The 18,330-nt window shown below is 32.9% G+C and overlaps 1 protein-coding gene across 2 annotated transcripts in view; it reads right to left on the reverse strand.

Moving 5' to 3' along the window:
- The window catches only part of VPS13B (vacuolar protein sorting 13 homolog B), an 806,197-nt gene that overhangs the window by 395,831 nt on the left and 392,036 nt on the right, over positions 1-18,330 (reverse strand). For both annotated transcript variants that reach the window (XM_047088880.1, XM_047088879.1), the window contains exon 23: positions 16,514-16,748. In XM_047088880.1, the coding sequence (XP_046944836.1) occupies positions 16,514-16,748 (235 nt within the window). The remainder of the gene's footprint in view (positions 1-16,513; positions 16,749-18,330) is intronic.

The raw sequence follows: 18,330 nt of genomic DNA on the forward strand, positions 1-18,330 counted from the left end.
TACTTTGGATCCTCTCTCCTCCTCTCTCTCTTCCCTTTACCTGTTGACACACTCTCTCTCAAATATCAAATAAAATATTTTTAAAAATTTAAAGTAAAAGGATGGGAAAGATACATCATAAAAACTATAAGCATAAAAATATTGGAATAACTATAATAAATAACAAAATAAATTTAAGAGAGTATTATAGAAAGAAAGACATTTAATAGGGAAATATATGAAGCAAAACCTGACAAGATTTAAAGACTAAGCAACTAAACAGTAACACTTGAATATCTCAATACTCCACTCTCAATAATGGAATAAGTAGATAGAAAGTCAGCATTGGTACAGAAGAGTATAAAGCAATATCAACCCATTTGATCTAACTGACATACATAGAATGTTGCACCAACTACTATAGAAAATTCACTGAAGCACATATGGAACACTCTCTGAAATAGACCATATGATAGACCATAATGCAAGTCTTAATATAGTTAAAAGGATTGAAATTATTAAATATATGGTCTAGACCACAATGGGACTAAATTAGAAAACAGGAAAAAATAGAAACCTGAAATTTTCAATACATGGAAGTTAAACAATGCATGGTTTCTAAATAACCGGGGGCCAGAGAAGAAAGCATAAGGAAAATTCAAAATATTGTGCATTAAATAACAGTATTTGGAAATTAGAATAATGCTTAAAGAAAAGTTTATAGTATTAAGTGTCTGTATCATACATTTCATATCCATAACTTAAGTTATCCCTTTAAGAAACACAACAGAAAAACAATAAAGCTAAAAGTTGATTCTACGAATAGATCAGCAATGTGATAACCCTTTAACTAGACTAACCTCAAAAAAAGAATCCACAACTTACTAAAATGAAGAATTAAAGGAGGAATATTACATCAACCCTAAAGAAATTTAAAAGGATTAAAATACAGTATTATGAACAATTCTGTATGCCGCAACAATTTAGAAAACTTAGATAAATGGATAACTTTCTAGACACAATTTATTAAGACTGACTAGAAGAGGAACAGAAACTCTGAATAGGCCTAAAACAAATAAAGTGATTGAATTATTAATTCAAAAACTTTCTACAAAAAAAGGTCTACCCATTCCCCAGGCCTTCAAGGGTGATTTCTACCAAAATTAATGAAATAATGCTATTTGTCCAGGAACGCTTCCAGAAACAGAACAGGTGGAAAGACTTCCCAACTCATTCTACAAGGCTAGCATTATCCCGTTATGAAAACCAGGGCAGACGCTGCCAGAAAACTATAAACTAAAATCTGTCATGAAAATATATACAAAATCCTTAAAAAAAAAAAAAAAAAGCAAACTGTGTCCAGTACCATATGAAGAGATGATACACCATAACCAAGCAGGATCCATCTCCAAATCCAAGATTAGTTTAATCGTTTAAACAATTAATTATGTAAAACTGATTAATATGCAACATTAATAGTAAAAGACACACACACCAGTATCTGAATGGTTTCATAAAAGCATCTGAAAAAATTCAAAGCATTTCATGGTAAAAAGCCTGAAAAAATTGGGAATAGAATGGATCTTTCTCAACCTGATGAAGGACATCTATGAAAAATACATAGCTACCATAATACTTAGTGGTGACATTCTATAGGCTTTCTCTCAAGATTTGGGAATAAGGCAAGGATATGTGTTCTCATTAGTTTTATGCAGCATTGTACCGAAGATTCCAGCCAATGTACTAAGGTAAAAACAAAAGAAAAAATTAATGACGTGCAGATTGGAAACAAAGAAGTAACAGAGTCTTTATTCATAGATGGCATAGCTCACTTTATAGAAAATTTCAGAGACTCCACACTAACAACTAGAATAAACAAGTCTGGTGACGTCACAGGATATGAGGGAAATATACAAAATTATACTTTTAGATACAGGCAATGAAAAATTTTAAAAATGAAAATAAGAACATAATTCCAATCACAGCAACTTAAATGCATTTTAAAATTTCAACAAAGGACATGCAAGGCATTCAACACACTGAAATCTGCAAAATACTGCTGAATAAAATTGAAGGCATAAATAAAAGGAGAAACATTTTAGGATCATAAACTGAAGGACTCAACATTGTCAAGATGGGAAATATCCCCAATATTTCATTTATAAGTTAAATGCCATTCCTATCAAAGTCTTTGCAGGTTCTTTTTTGTAGAAACCAATAAGCTAACGCTTAAACTTGCATAGGAATGCAAAGAATTTAAAATAGACAAAATAATTTCAAAGAAAAAAAGGAAGTTGGACGACTTGTATTACATAATTTTAAAGACAATATAACACCACAGTAATTATCACTGTGTGGTACAGGCACAAGGATAGGCATATAGATCAATGGAATAGAATTGAGAGTACAGGGGGAAAAAGTGACTTAGATTTATGGTTGACTGATTTTCAGCAAAGGTGCCAAGACAGTTCCGTAAGGACAATCTTTTGAATACGATGCTAAGAAAATTAAATATCCGCATATAATAAAATGAATTTAAGACTCTTATCTCACATCATACAAAAAAAAATACATCAAAAAGGACCATAGACCATATTGTAAGAGTTAAAACTAAGTCACCCAAAGCACAATTAATAAAGAAAATGAAAGAGGATTTTATTAAATTCTAAAATTTAAGTTATAAAACTATTAGGAAAATGCAAATTCAAACTATGGAAACAGCTCCAGTGTCCATCAACTGATGAATGGATAAAAACAATGCAGTATATATACATAATGGAATATTACTCAACCATAATAAAGAGAATGAAATCTTCCCATTTGCAATAATGTGAATGGAGCTACTGAGTATTATGCTAAGTGAAATAAGTCAGTCAGAAAGACAAATACCGTATGATTTCACCCATATGTGCAAGTTAAGAAACAAAACAAACAAGCATAGAGGATAAAAAAGGAAAGAGGGAGAGAAGCAAATGAAGAAACAGACTCAACTATAAAGAACTGACAGATACCAGAGGAGAGGCAGGTGGAGGAATGGGTAAAATAGGTGATGGGGATTAAGGAGTGCACTTGTTGTGATGAGCACCTGGTGATGTATCAAAGTGGTTAATCACTACTACATTGTATACCTGAAACAAATAACACTGCAAGTTAACTAACTGGAATTTGAATTAAAAAAAAAAAAAAGAAAATGCAAACAAAAGCCCCAACCTAGAAGAAAATATTAGTAAATAATATATCTGAAAAAGGACCTCCATCTAGAACATATAAGAACTCTTACAACTCAAAAATTAGAAGATAACTAAAAAATGGACAATTTAAATACACATTTCACTAAGGAAATATGTAGTAAGTACATGAAAAAAGTCCATTAACATTAGTCATTACAGAAACGCAAACTGACTGCCCCAATAAAGTACTACATACTCTTTTAGAATGGCAAAAATACTAAGTGCTGGCAAAGATATATTGAAAGTAAAATTCTAATACGTTAATAGTGGTAATGTCAAATGGTACAATCACTTCTGAAATGTTGGGCAATTTCTTGAAATATTCAATAAAAAGTTACTATAAAATCCAGTAATTCTACCCCAAAGACTCTATCATAAATAACATTTGTCTATATAAATTCATGTACCCAAATGTTCACAGCAGCATTAATCATAATAGTCAAAAACTGATGACTGCACAATTGAATATTAACTGTAAAATTAATAAACAAAATGTGACATAACCACAGAATTATTACTTATAATTGTCATTATGTACATGGTACATAATGATACATGGTATATCATGAATGAACTTTAAAAATATTACACTAAGTGATGGGGCACCTGGGTGTCTCAGTCGGTTAAGCGTCCGACATCGGCTCAGGTCATGATCCTGTGGTTTGAGTTTGAGCCCTGCGTCGGGCTCTGTACTGACAGCTCAGAGCCTGGAGCCCACTTTGGATTCTGTGTATCCCTGTCTCTCTGCCCCCCCCCACTTGTGCTCTGTCTCTATCAAAAATAAATAAATGTAAAAAAAAATTTTTTAATGAAAATATTATACTAAGTGAAAAAAAGTGTACCCTGGGTACACTGATACATAAATACATAAGATCTTAAGATGCAAAAAACTACATACTGTATGATTCCCTTTTAATAAATGTCCAGAAAAGCCAAGTTTATAAAGACAGAAATCAGATCAATAGGGGGTTAGGACTGGAGTGTGGGGAACAGAAATTAATTACAAAATGGACATAAGGGAAATCTGAGGTGACAGAAATGTTCTACAACTGTATTTGGAGTGATGGTTGCATATCTTTATACATTTCCTCAAAAATCACTGAACTGTAGGCATACAATGAGTAAATATTATGAATGTAAATTATATTTCAAAAGAGGTATTTAAAAATATAAGGACAGTAGTAGAAAAGGAAGTACTCAAGCCCAATTGTCAGTGGTTGAGCAGAGCTACTATTATTCAAGGTCCTCATTTATATTCCACTCTCTGGCATACTTTGGTTGCTAATGATCACATAATCATTTTACAACATGGATACTATATACGTATATGTATGTATATATTTATCAAACAAAAGAGAAAAAACAAGCTCTGGGAAGAAATACAAAACTAAATCGTTAATACTGGTTATCACCAAAGTGATTTTTCTCTCTTGTATATTCGTGCTTTAGAAGTTCCTTTAATGAAGACTTATGCTAAGTGAGATAAGTCAGAGAGAGGAAGACAAATACTATATATCACTTGCATATGGAATCTAAACAAGCTGTACTCACAGAGACAGAGAGTAGGATGGTGGTTACCAGGGGCTCAGGGGTGGGAAAATTGGGGGGATGCTGTTAAAGGTTACAAACTTGCAACTAGAAGATGAAGAAGTTCTGGAATCCTAATGTACAACTTACTGATTATAGTCAGTAATACTGTATTACATACTTTAAAGTTGCTAAGAGACTAGGTATTAAATGTTCTCATCACAAAAGAGAAATGATAATTATGTGACCTACAGAAGTGTTAGCTGACACTATGATGGTAATCATATTGCAATATATAAATGTAGCAAACTGATATGTTATATACCTTAAACTTACACAATGCTATGTGTCAATTATATCCCAATGTTTAAAAAATTCCTTTAATGAAACTAGGTTACCTTGGTATCATTTCAAAAACCCATTTTTATGATCTTAAGTGAATTTTAAATTATATATTTTAAAGGTAAAATATACACTAGTTCTGCCATTTTTGTTTTTGTTTATAAAATTGTTCGCATATGTGTGTGGGGGGGTGTTGGGAAATACAAAATTGACTGACAGGGAAGCAATTAAATAAGGTTCATTCTCAAGTCTTTGAAAGTCACAGAATCCATGACTAAACAAATGATGGAGCAGGATGGATGTGAGCTATTGAGAAAATAATGATGTATACAGCAATTGTATTAACTACATTTAGGCATTTCAACACCTTAACTTCATTTGTAATACATACATGATGGTATCCAAGAGATTTATTTAACAGCAGCAGCATCGAGAACAAATCTTAAGCTTTTTTCTGAGCTTTTTCTTTTCCCCAAGGTATCTTATTTACATATGGATTAAGGACTACAATTAAAGACATTGTGTAAAACTGGAAAAAATCTAATGTAATAGTACATCTTCTTTCAGAATAAGTAGAAATTGTAATTATCAAATTAAGATATTAAAAAACTCAAGATAGAACAATATAAACCAAAAAGATAAAAAAGAATTACATGGGAAAACTTTCTGTTTTTCATAGATGCTCAACAATTTTAACGTCAGTTTCTATGAAAATTCACTAAAGCCAACAATAGCAAAGTTTTAATTTATAAATGATCTCAATATTCCATTTCTGTCAAAATATTTTATTAAAGTTGCAGGCAACTCTTTCAAAGAAGAAAAAACAAACCTCTACTAGGCACAGTGTAGAAACCCATCTGCTCAGAGGTGTGAGATAGATGTAGCAAATTACATCTGCAAGCCTCACTGCAAATGCTTCGTAATGAAACTCAAGATGTTGATTTTGACCCAAACACCCTATACAGATTTGATCTGACCACATTAGAGATCATCTCTCCCTTTCTATGGCAATTGAAATCAGATGACACATTTCAACAAACAGCTCCTCATTATGAACTTCTGAAGTCCAAATTCAGTTATGCCTGAAATCTAGGAGAACCCTCCATGCTCATTCTATTGATCATTTTGTAATTGTTTTTCTTTTTTTTTCATGTCATAATGACAAAGAATTTTTTTTCAATTATTTACGAACTTGAAGACACATCAGAAATTTACCTTTTCATTCTTTAAGTTCTTTTTTCTCCTTACAGTAACCAAAAATTATTTGCCAAATAGCATACTCTACAACTATTTAGTGAACCCCTATTTCGTGCCATTCATTGTGCTAAATTGTGCTAAATGATAGGAATAGTACCGTGAACAAGACAGATACACTTCTTACACTTTTTACCCTAGGAGGGCAATCAGGAGCTGAATAAAAATAATTAAAATAGGGATAGGAGTATTAAGAGTGATGAGTCAGAAGCAGTAACATCACAGAACAGACGGAGCTGACAAGTTAAATACATAGAAGCCTAAAAAGTGAGAACAAGGCTAGAAAAAAGATCAAGAAGGAGGCAGTCACATATACAGCATATGCTAAGACCCTGCAACAGTAGAGTTGTCCTTGTTTAAACACAGAAAAAGATAGTGAGGCTGGGGGTGGGCAGTAGCAAGCAGTGGGGAGAGCGGCCCTACTTTTCTCTACAGAAACAATGGATTTGAATTTCCTTTGTAAATCAGAGCGGTATGATTAACAACCCATCACTATACACACACACACACACACACACACACACACACACACCATGCAATATACTGAAATATTTCCATCAAATAAACGGTTTGAAGCACAAAACTTTAGTTACATAGGAAATATTATTGTTATTCATTCCGTAAGTTTAAATAATTGGTTTCGATAAATTAGTTTCAAGAGAAATCTGTAACTCAGAATAACCAAGCAACACCAAAGACAAAGCAAGAAAAAATAATTCAAAAGGAGTTGTGAGGACAAGGAAAACAACAAAGAAAGAAATAAGAGAAAGTTTTAATTGAAAGCATGGTGCTCATAATTACCAGAGACAAATAGTGAGATTAGTATCAAAATTTTAACTAAAAGTTAAAGTTGCTTTCTGTAATAGAATATGTGGAGAATGAATCATAAGTTCCATTTTTGTTTAAGTTCTCCTGACTTGATTTCTGTTCCTTGCAACCTAAGAATATCAACACATACATACACATAAATACCACCCTCTCTCCTTTCTCAAATAAAACACACACACACACACACACACACACACACACACACACACACACACACACTCTGTAGGTTTGTTAACATCAATTCTTCATGAGAGAGTTCAAGATGATGACATAGGAAGACCCTGAACTCACCTCCTCCCATGGACACAACAAATTTATAACTACATATGGCATGCTTTTCCTCTAGGATCCATGAACTAGATGAGTAGCACCTCCACTCAAAAGCCAAGAAAGACACACGTAGAAGAGTGGGAAGGCAGACACACCTTGCCCCAAAAACCACCTCAGAGGAGGCACATGAGGGAGGGTTCCTACAAATACAGAATACACCCTGGAAAAGTTAAGGGATTGTGCCCCAAATCAGCAATCCTGACCTTGGAGGCAGGCATAGTAGAGACAAGGTGTAAAATGTCTGGTTTTGGGGATCCTGGGTGGCTCAGTTGGTTGAGTGTCTGACTTTGGCTCAGGTCATGATCTCAGGGTTCGTGGGTTTGAACTCCATGTTAGGCTCTGTGCTGACAGCTCAGAGCCTGGAGCCTGCTTCGAATTCTGTGTGTGTGTGTGTGTCTCTCTCTCTGCCCCTCCCCAACTCGTGCTCTCTCAAAAATGAATGAACATTAAAACAATTTTAATGTCTAGTTTTGAATACCAATAAAGATTAAGACCAGAAGAATCACAGTACATTAGAGAACAAAGATCTGTTCTTAAAGGGTTTGCCCACAAACTCATTTGCCCTATGATCCAGCACAAAAACAAGAAAAAGCCCCTAGACCATAACACAGGGAGACCAATTTACTAATTTTAAAGAGAGACAGGAATCTGTAATTTTAAATTAAATAATTTAAAAATGTAAAAAAGCAGTCTGCTGTGGACGGATGTGCTGTCAACAGCCATTTTTGCAATCTCATCCTACCTTGTTGGTGAAGGAGCCAACAAGTACCATTTTAGGTGGACCCCTTCTAGGCTTCTGGCACCAGTGGGTAGGTGTGGTCTGCCCACCACTCACCTTGAACAGGCTGGGTGAGCCTCCTGCCCCTCCCCACTTCCATGTAGCACCCAAGGTGTAAAAAAAGCCAGATAAGTATCCCAAGTCATGCCCAATCCACCAAGAATGAAAGCCACAACCAGAACAGGCAAGCAGCTGGAAGCCCACTCTCCCCATGCAGTAGCCAAGATACATAAGCCAGGTGAGTACCTAGAGCCCCACCTTGCACACAATACCAACTGAAGCCCTATCAAAACCAGGGGACAAACAGCCCACAGGATGTCTACATCTGTGGGGATGCCCATAGAATGACTAGCTCTGGTAGCCACAGGACACACAAAACACCTGGGCCACACAAAACACCTCCTACAACAAGACTATTCCTTCAAGGTTGAGGGAGATAGCCATTTCATCTAATACATACAAACACAGAGAAACAAGCAAAATGAGTAGACAGAAGAATATATTCCAAAGAACAAGGCAAATCCACAGGAAAAGACCTTAATGAAATGGAGAGAGGCAACCTACGAGATAAAGGGTTCAAAGTAATGGTCATAAAGATGCTCACCTATCTAAGCAATGGAGAAGCACCAAGAATTTCCTTCCACAAAGAGACAGAAAATAAGAAAACACGAAACATTAAAACTAAACTTACAAGTATACTAGAGGGATTTAACAGCAGAATGGATGAAACAGAAGCACCATCAATGAATGAAAAACAAAGGAATGGAAAACAAAAAGCATAAAAATTAAAAAAGAATTAAAAGAAGTAAGGATACTTTAAGGGACCTCTGGGAGAATATCAAATGGAATAACATTCTCATTATCCGAGTCCCAGAAGGAGAAAAGAGAGAAAAGTCAAGAAAAATTTATTTGAAGAAATAATGGCTAAAAACATCCATAATCTGGGGGAAGCAAACAGACATCTATGTCCAGGATGATCAGAGAGGCCCAAATAAGATGAACCCAAAGAGAAACACACCAAGACACATTCTCATTAAAATGATAAAAGGTAAACAGAGAGTAGTAAGAGAACAGCAACATATTACATACAGGGAAAACCCCCTAAGGCAATTAGCAGATATTTCAGCAAAAACTTTATAGATCAAAAAAGAGTGGCATGATATATTCAAAAGGCTAAAAGGAAAAAAAAATGGCCGACCAAGAATTCTGTACCCAGACATTATCATTCAGAAAGATTGAGAATTTTCCAGTTAAGCAAAAGGTAAAGGAGTTCATCTACTTAAACAGGCTACAAGAAATGTTCAAAAGAATAAACTAAAAATACAATGTACTATTTAATAAGAAAACATACAAAAGTAAAAATCACACTGGAAAAGGTAAATAAATAATAAAAGTAGTAGACATATTACTTATAAACCAAGTATGAAGAGTATAAAAGTTGTAAAAATTAAAAAAATAATAATTAGTTCAGGGATACATAAAAAGATGTAAAATGAATCATCAAAAATATGAAACATAAGGGGCACGTAGGTGGCTCAGCTGGTTAAGTGTCCAACTCTTGATTTTGGCTCAGCTCATGATCTCACAGTTCATAGGCCCAAGCCCCTCGTCAGGCTCTGTGCTGACAGCAAGGATTTCTCTCTCTCTCTCTCTCTCTCTCTCTGTCCCTCCCTCTACTGCACTGTCTCTCTCTCTCTCTCAAAATAAATAAACATTAAAAAAAATTATGTCTTTAAAAATATGAGATATAAGGTGGGGGAAAGTAAAAATATAAAGCTTTGAAATGTATTAAAAATTAAGTTACTGTGAACTTTAAAATGACTGTTATATACATAAGATGATATGTGTAAACCTCACAGTAACCACAAAGAAAAAACTTCTAGTAAATGCACAAAAGAAAAAAAAATCTAAATACAACATTAAAGGAAACAATCAAAGCATAAGAGAGGAAAAGAAGAAAAGGAACAGAGAAGAACTGCAAAAAACAGCTGGGAAACAATAAACAAAATGACAATAAATATATACCAACGGATAATTACTTTAAATGCAAATAGACTAAACTCCCCATCAAAAGACACAGAGTGAATGAATGAATGAATTAAAAAAAACAAAACCCATATATCTGTTGCCTACAAGAGACTCACTTCAAATCTAAAGACACACACAGACTCAAAGTAAGAGGATGGAAAAGGATATTCCATGCAAATGGCAATGAAAAGAAAGTTGGGGTAGCAATACTTATGTCAGACAAAATAGACTCTTTTTTTCTTTTCAAATTTTATTTAAATTCCAATTGGTTAACATACAATGCAGTACTGGTTTTAGGAGTAGAATTAGCTAAAGCAATCCTGAAAAAAGCAAAGCAAAGCTGAAGGCATCATGATTCTGGACTTCAAAATAAAGGAGAGCATTAAAATAAAGGAGAGCATTATACAATGATGAAAGGATCAATCCAACAATAGGATATAACATTTTTAAACATTTATGCACCCAATAGAAGCACCTAAATACATAAAGCAAATATTAACAGAAGTAAAGGCAAAAATAGATGGCAGGATAAGAATAGTAGGAGACTTTAATACTCCACTTGTATCAATGAGGAGATAACTCAGGACAGAAAATTAATAAGGAAACACTGGCCTTAAAAGACACATTAGATCAGATGGACTAAAAAGATACATACAGATTATTCTATCCAAAAGCAGAAGCATCACTTCTTTTCAAGGACACATGGAACATTGTCCAGGACAGATTACATGCTAGGCTACAACACAAGTCTCAATAAATTCAAGAAGAATGAAATCACATCAATTATCTTTTCCAACCACAAAGGTATGAAACTAGAAATCATTTATAAGAAAAAAATCTGGATAAAACAAACATAAGGGATTACAAAACATGGTATTAGACAATGGATGTTCAAATCTCATGAAATAATCTCCTTCCCTCAAGGTAGGTTTGGCCAATGAGAATAACCATGTGGTAAAAAACAAAAAAACAAAAAACTGTTTTTACTTTAGGTTTCAGGGCTGATTATATTGTCACACTATTTTCTCCCAGGGAGTAAGAAAAATAGACTTTAGAAGTTTCTATTTGATTCTTGCCCTCTCCATCTGGTGTGTGATTTTTTTCAATGTTCAAAACAAACTAAGATGCTATCTAACTCAGTTCTAGGAATAAAATATCAGAATATAACACCTTCTGCTTTAAAGATGGAGACTTCTGTAGTTCCTTAAGTCATTCATAATGTATTTGAAAAACAAGGTGAGAAGAAAGTAATTTATCATACAAGAGGAGAAAAAGAAGCTGGCAGAAGTGCTATAACAGGGATTTTAAAGAGTATTCAAAAGATAAAGAAGTGTAGAGCAGTATATATCAGTCCTTTCATAAAATCCATTAGATAAACGGGGGATATGATATTGTCACATCTTTAAATCACTGAGGGACTGTATTTCCAGCAACCTGGTCGATTTAGTGCCCTGAATGACATTTGTGCTAAAAACAAAAAGGATGAATATATTTATAAAATGTTTATACATCACACTATGAATAAAATTTATATGAACTGGTTTACACACACAGAGACATGCACTCCATATCTTTTTTTTTTAATTTTTTTTAATTTTTTTTTTTTTTTACAGGGGTGGGGGGAATGAGCGGGGAGGGGCAGAGAGATAGGGGCACACAGAATCTGAAGCAGGCTCCAGGCTCTGAGCCGTCAGCATAGAGCCTGATGCGGGGCTCGAACTCACAAACCGCAAGATCATGACCTGAGCTAAAGTCGGATGCTCAACAGACTGAGCGTCACAAAGACCCAGGCGCCCCTGCACTCCATATCTTCTTAAATTCATTAGTGAGTTTCCCCAAAAAAGTAAGGCTTTATTAAGGCCAGGGACTGAGAAAAGTCAGGAACTCCGAGGTAAGCAAAACAAATTGGTTGAGGCATTTCAAACCTGGTGAAATGGAACATCCTTGTTGACACTTGCATTGTAGAACCCAATAGAACATAAGATTTTAATGCATATGGCTACAATATTAATGTTAGAATAAACTAGAAATAAAACTGCCCTGTTTTTACCCTCTGTACATGATCAGAAAGCTGAACCTTGAACAGAGTGGAAAAAAATACATATAACCACAAACCAAGCCTCATAAAAGATTGTAACTTGAATTTTTATTATCTACATGGTATAAAAGCCTCTAGTTTCAAGTGGTTGTAAACTGGTATTGCTCCCAATACATCAGAAATAAATTTGAACTACAAAGGAAGAATCTTTGAGCTCATCTTCAAAAAAATTTCTAGACAAATATTTCCAGGAAAAATAAGTAGACTCTCCCCCACAAAAAGGAGCAACAAAGAAACAAACAAAAAAACCCACAAAGAACAACACTAGGCATACAGGCAAGAATCAGCAGGACTCAGACAATAAAATGATTCATGTATCAAGAAATATAACAAAGCCTTGGAAATTATGAATAAAATGCAAGGATTTTTAAAAAATCAATGAAAATGAAAATATCATAAGCAAATTTTAAAATTTAATAAAGTATTACAAAGTTGAAAAACAGGAAAAATAATTTATGGTTTTAGACATCCTGATACCATGTACCTCTGAAGTAACAGAGACCGGCAAGGGACTAGAGAAGATCTCCTGGGTTTTGGTAAAATTTTTGATCTTGATTGAGAAGCTAGTAACATGGGCAGATTTATTTTATGAAATGTATCAAGTTGTATACTAATAGTTGATGTATTTCATTTCTGTATGATATATTAGAATTCTATAAAGTTTTACCCCCAAAAAACAGCACATTAGATACAGATGAAAATAAAATTAATAAAATGTAATATCAAAGAAATTACTCAGACTACAGGCCAGAAAGTCAAAGGGAAAAATATTAAAGAGACAAGAACAATACAGTAAAAAAAAAAATGTCTAACATATATGTAGAAAGAATGAGACAGAGGCAATATATGAAGAGAAAATGCCAGAAAACTTGAAAAGCTCACAAAGACACCAATACTAACACTTAAAAGAACAAAGATTTAAAAGCCAAAAAAAAAAAAATCCTTAAAGCTGCCCGAAAGACACTAAAAAAACCACAAACTGATGGTGAATTTCTCAGAAAGGCAATGAAAAACAAAAGTAAGCACAAAAGGATCTTTAATGGCCAAAACAATCAGTAAGAAACCATATATATATATATATATATATATATATACACATATATATATACATACATACACATATATATATAAAACTGTATATATATATATATATATATAACAAAAAAAATTCTTTCCAAAAAGAAGGCAAAATACAGTTTCAAACAAAAAAAAATTGTTTGCTAACAGCACATCATTAAAAAAAAAAAAGGCAGAAGGAAAATTATCTGAGGTAGAAGAAAGGAATGAGCTGTGACAACAAATGTCTAGTAAGGCATTGGTATAGGAGTTAGCATAGGTGGCCCATGACCAAATGTGACTGATTATCAGGTTTTGTGAATAAAGTTTTACTGGAGTGTCAATTCATTGACATACTATTTATGGCTGCCTCTGTACTACAAAGCAAAGCTGAGTAGTTGTTACAAAAACCAGATAGTTGATGACACTGAGAATATTTACTATCTGGCCATTTATTGAATAAATTTTCCAAACCCTGTACTAATTGTATACATGTAATATATATGCAATTATTTTTTAAATGATTTAAATTTACAAAATTCAGAAAAATAAGAGATAAATTAAAATATATAACAGTAATAGCCAGTCAATCTGGAGAGAATCGCTGAATTAAAGTACTTAAAGACCTGTGTGTTGTTCAGGAGGAGAGTAAATACCATAAATTATTGTATGATTTACTAAATTAAAAAGGCATCTTAGTATTTCCAGAACCAAATTTTACTTTGTGTAAAGAGTGTTAATTTCTAAGATTGAAAAAAAAATAGCAAGGGAATAATGTCTAATACAGCAGGGAAAAATAGAATTAAGAATATAAAAGAAATGAAATAATCAAGATAGTAAAAAAGATAATTCATAGAATGAGAGAAGACATTTGTAAATTATATCTAATGAGAATCTAATATCCAGAATATATAAAGAACTGCTCAATTAAAAGGAAAGATAAATAACCCAACTAAAAAGTGGGACAAGTATTTGAAAACAATAAGAAAATAAAAAACAGCTTCTACAAATGGCCAACAAGCACATGAAAAGATGCTCAATATCACTAGTCATTTGTGAACTGCAAATGACAACCAAAATGAGATCCACCACATACCCACCGGGATGGTTAACACCAAAAAGACAATTACAACTTGAATAAATTAGAACCTACATAAGTTGATGTGGAATTGCAAAATGGCAGAAACACTTTGGAGGACAGACTGTTAATTCCTCAAAACCTTAACCACAGAGCTACCATACGACCCAACAATTCTACTACTAGGTACATAGCTAACAGAAATTAAAATATGTCCATAAGAAAAGATGTGCAAAAATTATCACAGCAGTATTGTTCATAATAGCCAAAAGATGTAAACACAAATGTCTACCAACTATGAGTGGATAAAGAAAACATGGTACATCCATAAAATGGATTACTTTCAGCCATAAAAATGAAGACTGATAAATAAGTCAACCTCAAAAGCATTATGGTGACTTCCCATGAGAAGCCAGTCACAAAAGACCACATATTGTGTGACTCCATTCTTATTAAACACCTAGAACAGGCAAATTCATAGAGACAGGAAGGTCAGCATTTGCCAGGGTTTTGGATGAAGGGAGAAAGAGTAACTGTTAATGGTATATTGATTATTTTTTGAGTGATAAAACTTTTTTTTTTTGAGTGATAAAACTTCTAAATTTGATGGTGGTGATGATGGTATAAACTGTAAATATACTAAAAGTCATCTAATTGTATGCATAAAACTGTATGTAAATAATGTCTAAAAAAGCTGTTGAATGGAATAATATTATGAATTTTAATTTTTTAAAATTAAGGGACAAACTATTTGAATCTTCCATAAATGATTCCAGAGTTAAAATAAAACAAAAACCCAAAAAACAAAAACAAAACCACAACAACAAAAAACAACAACAAAAAAAAGGGAAGCACTCCCCAGCTCATTTTCTGAGGCTAGCACGTCCTTGATATGATACACAATAGCTGTTGTGATAATAAAGAACTCCTTACAACCAGAAGCAAATATCAAAGAATGGATATATCCAATATGCTAGAAAAAGAATCCTTGCATCAAGAACAAAATCACACAGGTAAGAGATCTAAAGAAGTTCCATCTAACTGTTAGAATTCTATGATTTTATGATAATGGTATTCATTTTATTAAATACCAACATTCATTTCTGGCAGTAAAATCATTCCTACTTCTGATAAACCTAAGAAAACTACATTTCAATGGAAATGCCAAAACAGAGAAAAGGAAAGAGAAATCAACATCAAGTCAAAGTCAAAAACTGCACAGAATATATCTGCTTTTCAATAATAGTATGTGTAGTGATCTCAATGATATCAGCATTCATATACTTACATGCTAATAATATGAACAAGGTGTGGAACTGTTTACCATTGTAAAACATTTGAACCCTGTTATTAAAATATAGATTCACACTATTTACTTTGTGACTCAAAACTTTTCCAGGTTCACAGATTGTTTGAGATGAATATGTCAAAGTTCAAAAGGGTATGAATTTGCAACTGAAAATTCTGCAGTATCACAAATGAAGTATTTACTGAAGAGTCATGTCTCCAATCATCACAATATTATCTACTGTATTTTAACAAATGAGAAGTCTAGAAATATATTATGTTTGATGTAAATAATATATTCATTTGATTATATATATCTATTAATAAATCAAGTAGCTTAAATTAAGATCTAATCATTCGTAATTCAGCTTAATGCCGACTTCCAAAACCAACTGTCATCTTGATTTGTCTATGCTTCACATTTTAGTGATTATTCTGTGTTTCATATGATATTTTGTAGTCTATTTATACATACATGAATTTTATTAAAATGTGTGGATGTCAATAAACAGCACCACTTAGTTCATTTACTTTGTGCACCCTTCTTTTTAAATCCACTTTGCAGATCACTGAATCTATTTTCATGTGGATCTTTCAATGAGAAGACTCATTTACATAAGCACTGGCATATTAAAAAACAATAAAACTAAAAATATTATTATCAAATATAACCATAGGAAGAATATTTTTTAATGTACCTTCTTCAAGGATGGGTCGTGGAATGACAAATGGAATCTCCTGCAGAGGTTCCATATACTTGTGGCCAGCACTAATAATCTTTATTTGAGGCATACAGAGGACAAGCATTCCAGGCATGCTGGTTTGTCCATGGTACCAACTTCTTACTGTTCCAGGAATGTCACCAGATACAATTGTACTTGGGGAAGGCAGGCTATCATTTGGAATGAATACACAACAAGACTGTACTTCAAGCTAGGGTGAAGAAAAAAAAAAGCAAAATTAAAATATTGGGAACAGACTAAATAAGGAAGTTAATATACCCTCAAATACTTAATATCTTTATCAGAATAAACAGGCAAGCCAAAAAAAAAAAAAAAGAAGAAGAAGAAATGTGCCATACTCACCTCTTTATGAGTTACTTTTACTGAAGAACACAATTAACACTTAAAAGGACATTGTTTCTTGCTATGAATTTGATCAAAAAGGCACAGTGAAATGAGATGAAAACATATCTGCCTTCCACAGTTATTTCCAAGTAACACGACTGAATCAGAAAATGTGCTGGCAAAAAAAGGTGAGAAAATCCTCCTTCTTTTGCAGTTCATTAGATTAACACCAACTAAGGCCTTAGAACCAACTAGTATTGTATTGTACTCACTTACACACACACACACACACACACACACACACACACACACACACACACACACAAGCAGCTATTACCATGTGAATTTGGCCTTTTGTTTTTACTTTACAAACTAAAATATAAGGAAAGATGTTTCCAATGTTCAGATGATATCTCTAGACAAATATTAAAATATAACAAGTCTGTATCATGTATTTTCTTTTTTTATTTACACGTATCCCAAGATTCAAGTGTGTGTGTGTATCACATTTTATATATATGGATACATGGTAATAAAGAAAATTCAGAAGACTTAAAACTGAGAGCATTATTCCCTGCTTTTATCATACATCAAATTATTATTTAAATTTTGATTTCATGTGAAACTTTTATGCTTTCTTATCCCCAGTGTAGTTTACTTAGGTTGCCTGGCACCTTAGAGAGGTGAAATAATACTAAGCGATCTCAAATCAAAAATTAAATTCATCATGAGTTCTTAATTCAAAAGCAATATAAGCTCAAGTCTATTAGTCTTAGTTGGTTCTTAGAAAGTAATATTTTGTACCTGGTTCACAAACTGCTCAAACAGCCTAGCATACTTAAATTATTCTCAAGGAAATACAAAATGTCATCTGTTAATTTTCTACAAAATATTTGGCATACAAAGGCATTATCTGAAGATGTAACAAAAACTAAAATTTGTTTGTTTGATAAATACTTGGATATTCTAGCAAATTAAGAGACTATATTTTATAAAAGACAACTAAGAATACATTAATATATGTTCACTTGAGGTTAATATAGCCCTTAGTGACAGCATGATACGTAACAGGTCTGGAATTCCTTGATATGATAAATAATCTGCCAGGCTTATAAATAAGCAAACTTACTCATTTTTGCTTCAACATTTCTGTGCATGGAACAAACTGAATTCAGTGAAGAAAAATATAAGTAAAATTTTATAAAAATAAATATAAGGTTCATGAAGTCTGACCTCATCTAGAATTTTATCTTGCAACCTAATTTAAGTGTTTATATGTTAAGTAGCTCATTGATTGAAGATTACAACATTTTTTATCCTAAAACACACATTGTTTCAGCTGTATTACATTTATATTTTTAAATATTTAACACAATTAATTGCTGAAGTTCAAGTGCACAAAGTATTATGGCATACTGAGAACATATTCTCAGTATACCATTCTCATT

The sequence above is a fragment of the Lynx rufus genome, unplaced genomic scaffold, assembly GCF_022079265.1.
Source record: "Lynx rufus isolate CCGP_SWC_20201006 ecotype Redwood Valley unplaced genomic scaffold, mLynRuf1.p SCAF_26, whole genome shotgun sequence".
NCBI lineage: Eukaryota > Metazoa > Chordata > Mammalia > Carnivora > Felidae > Lynx > Lynx rufus.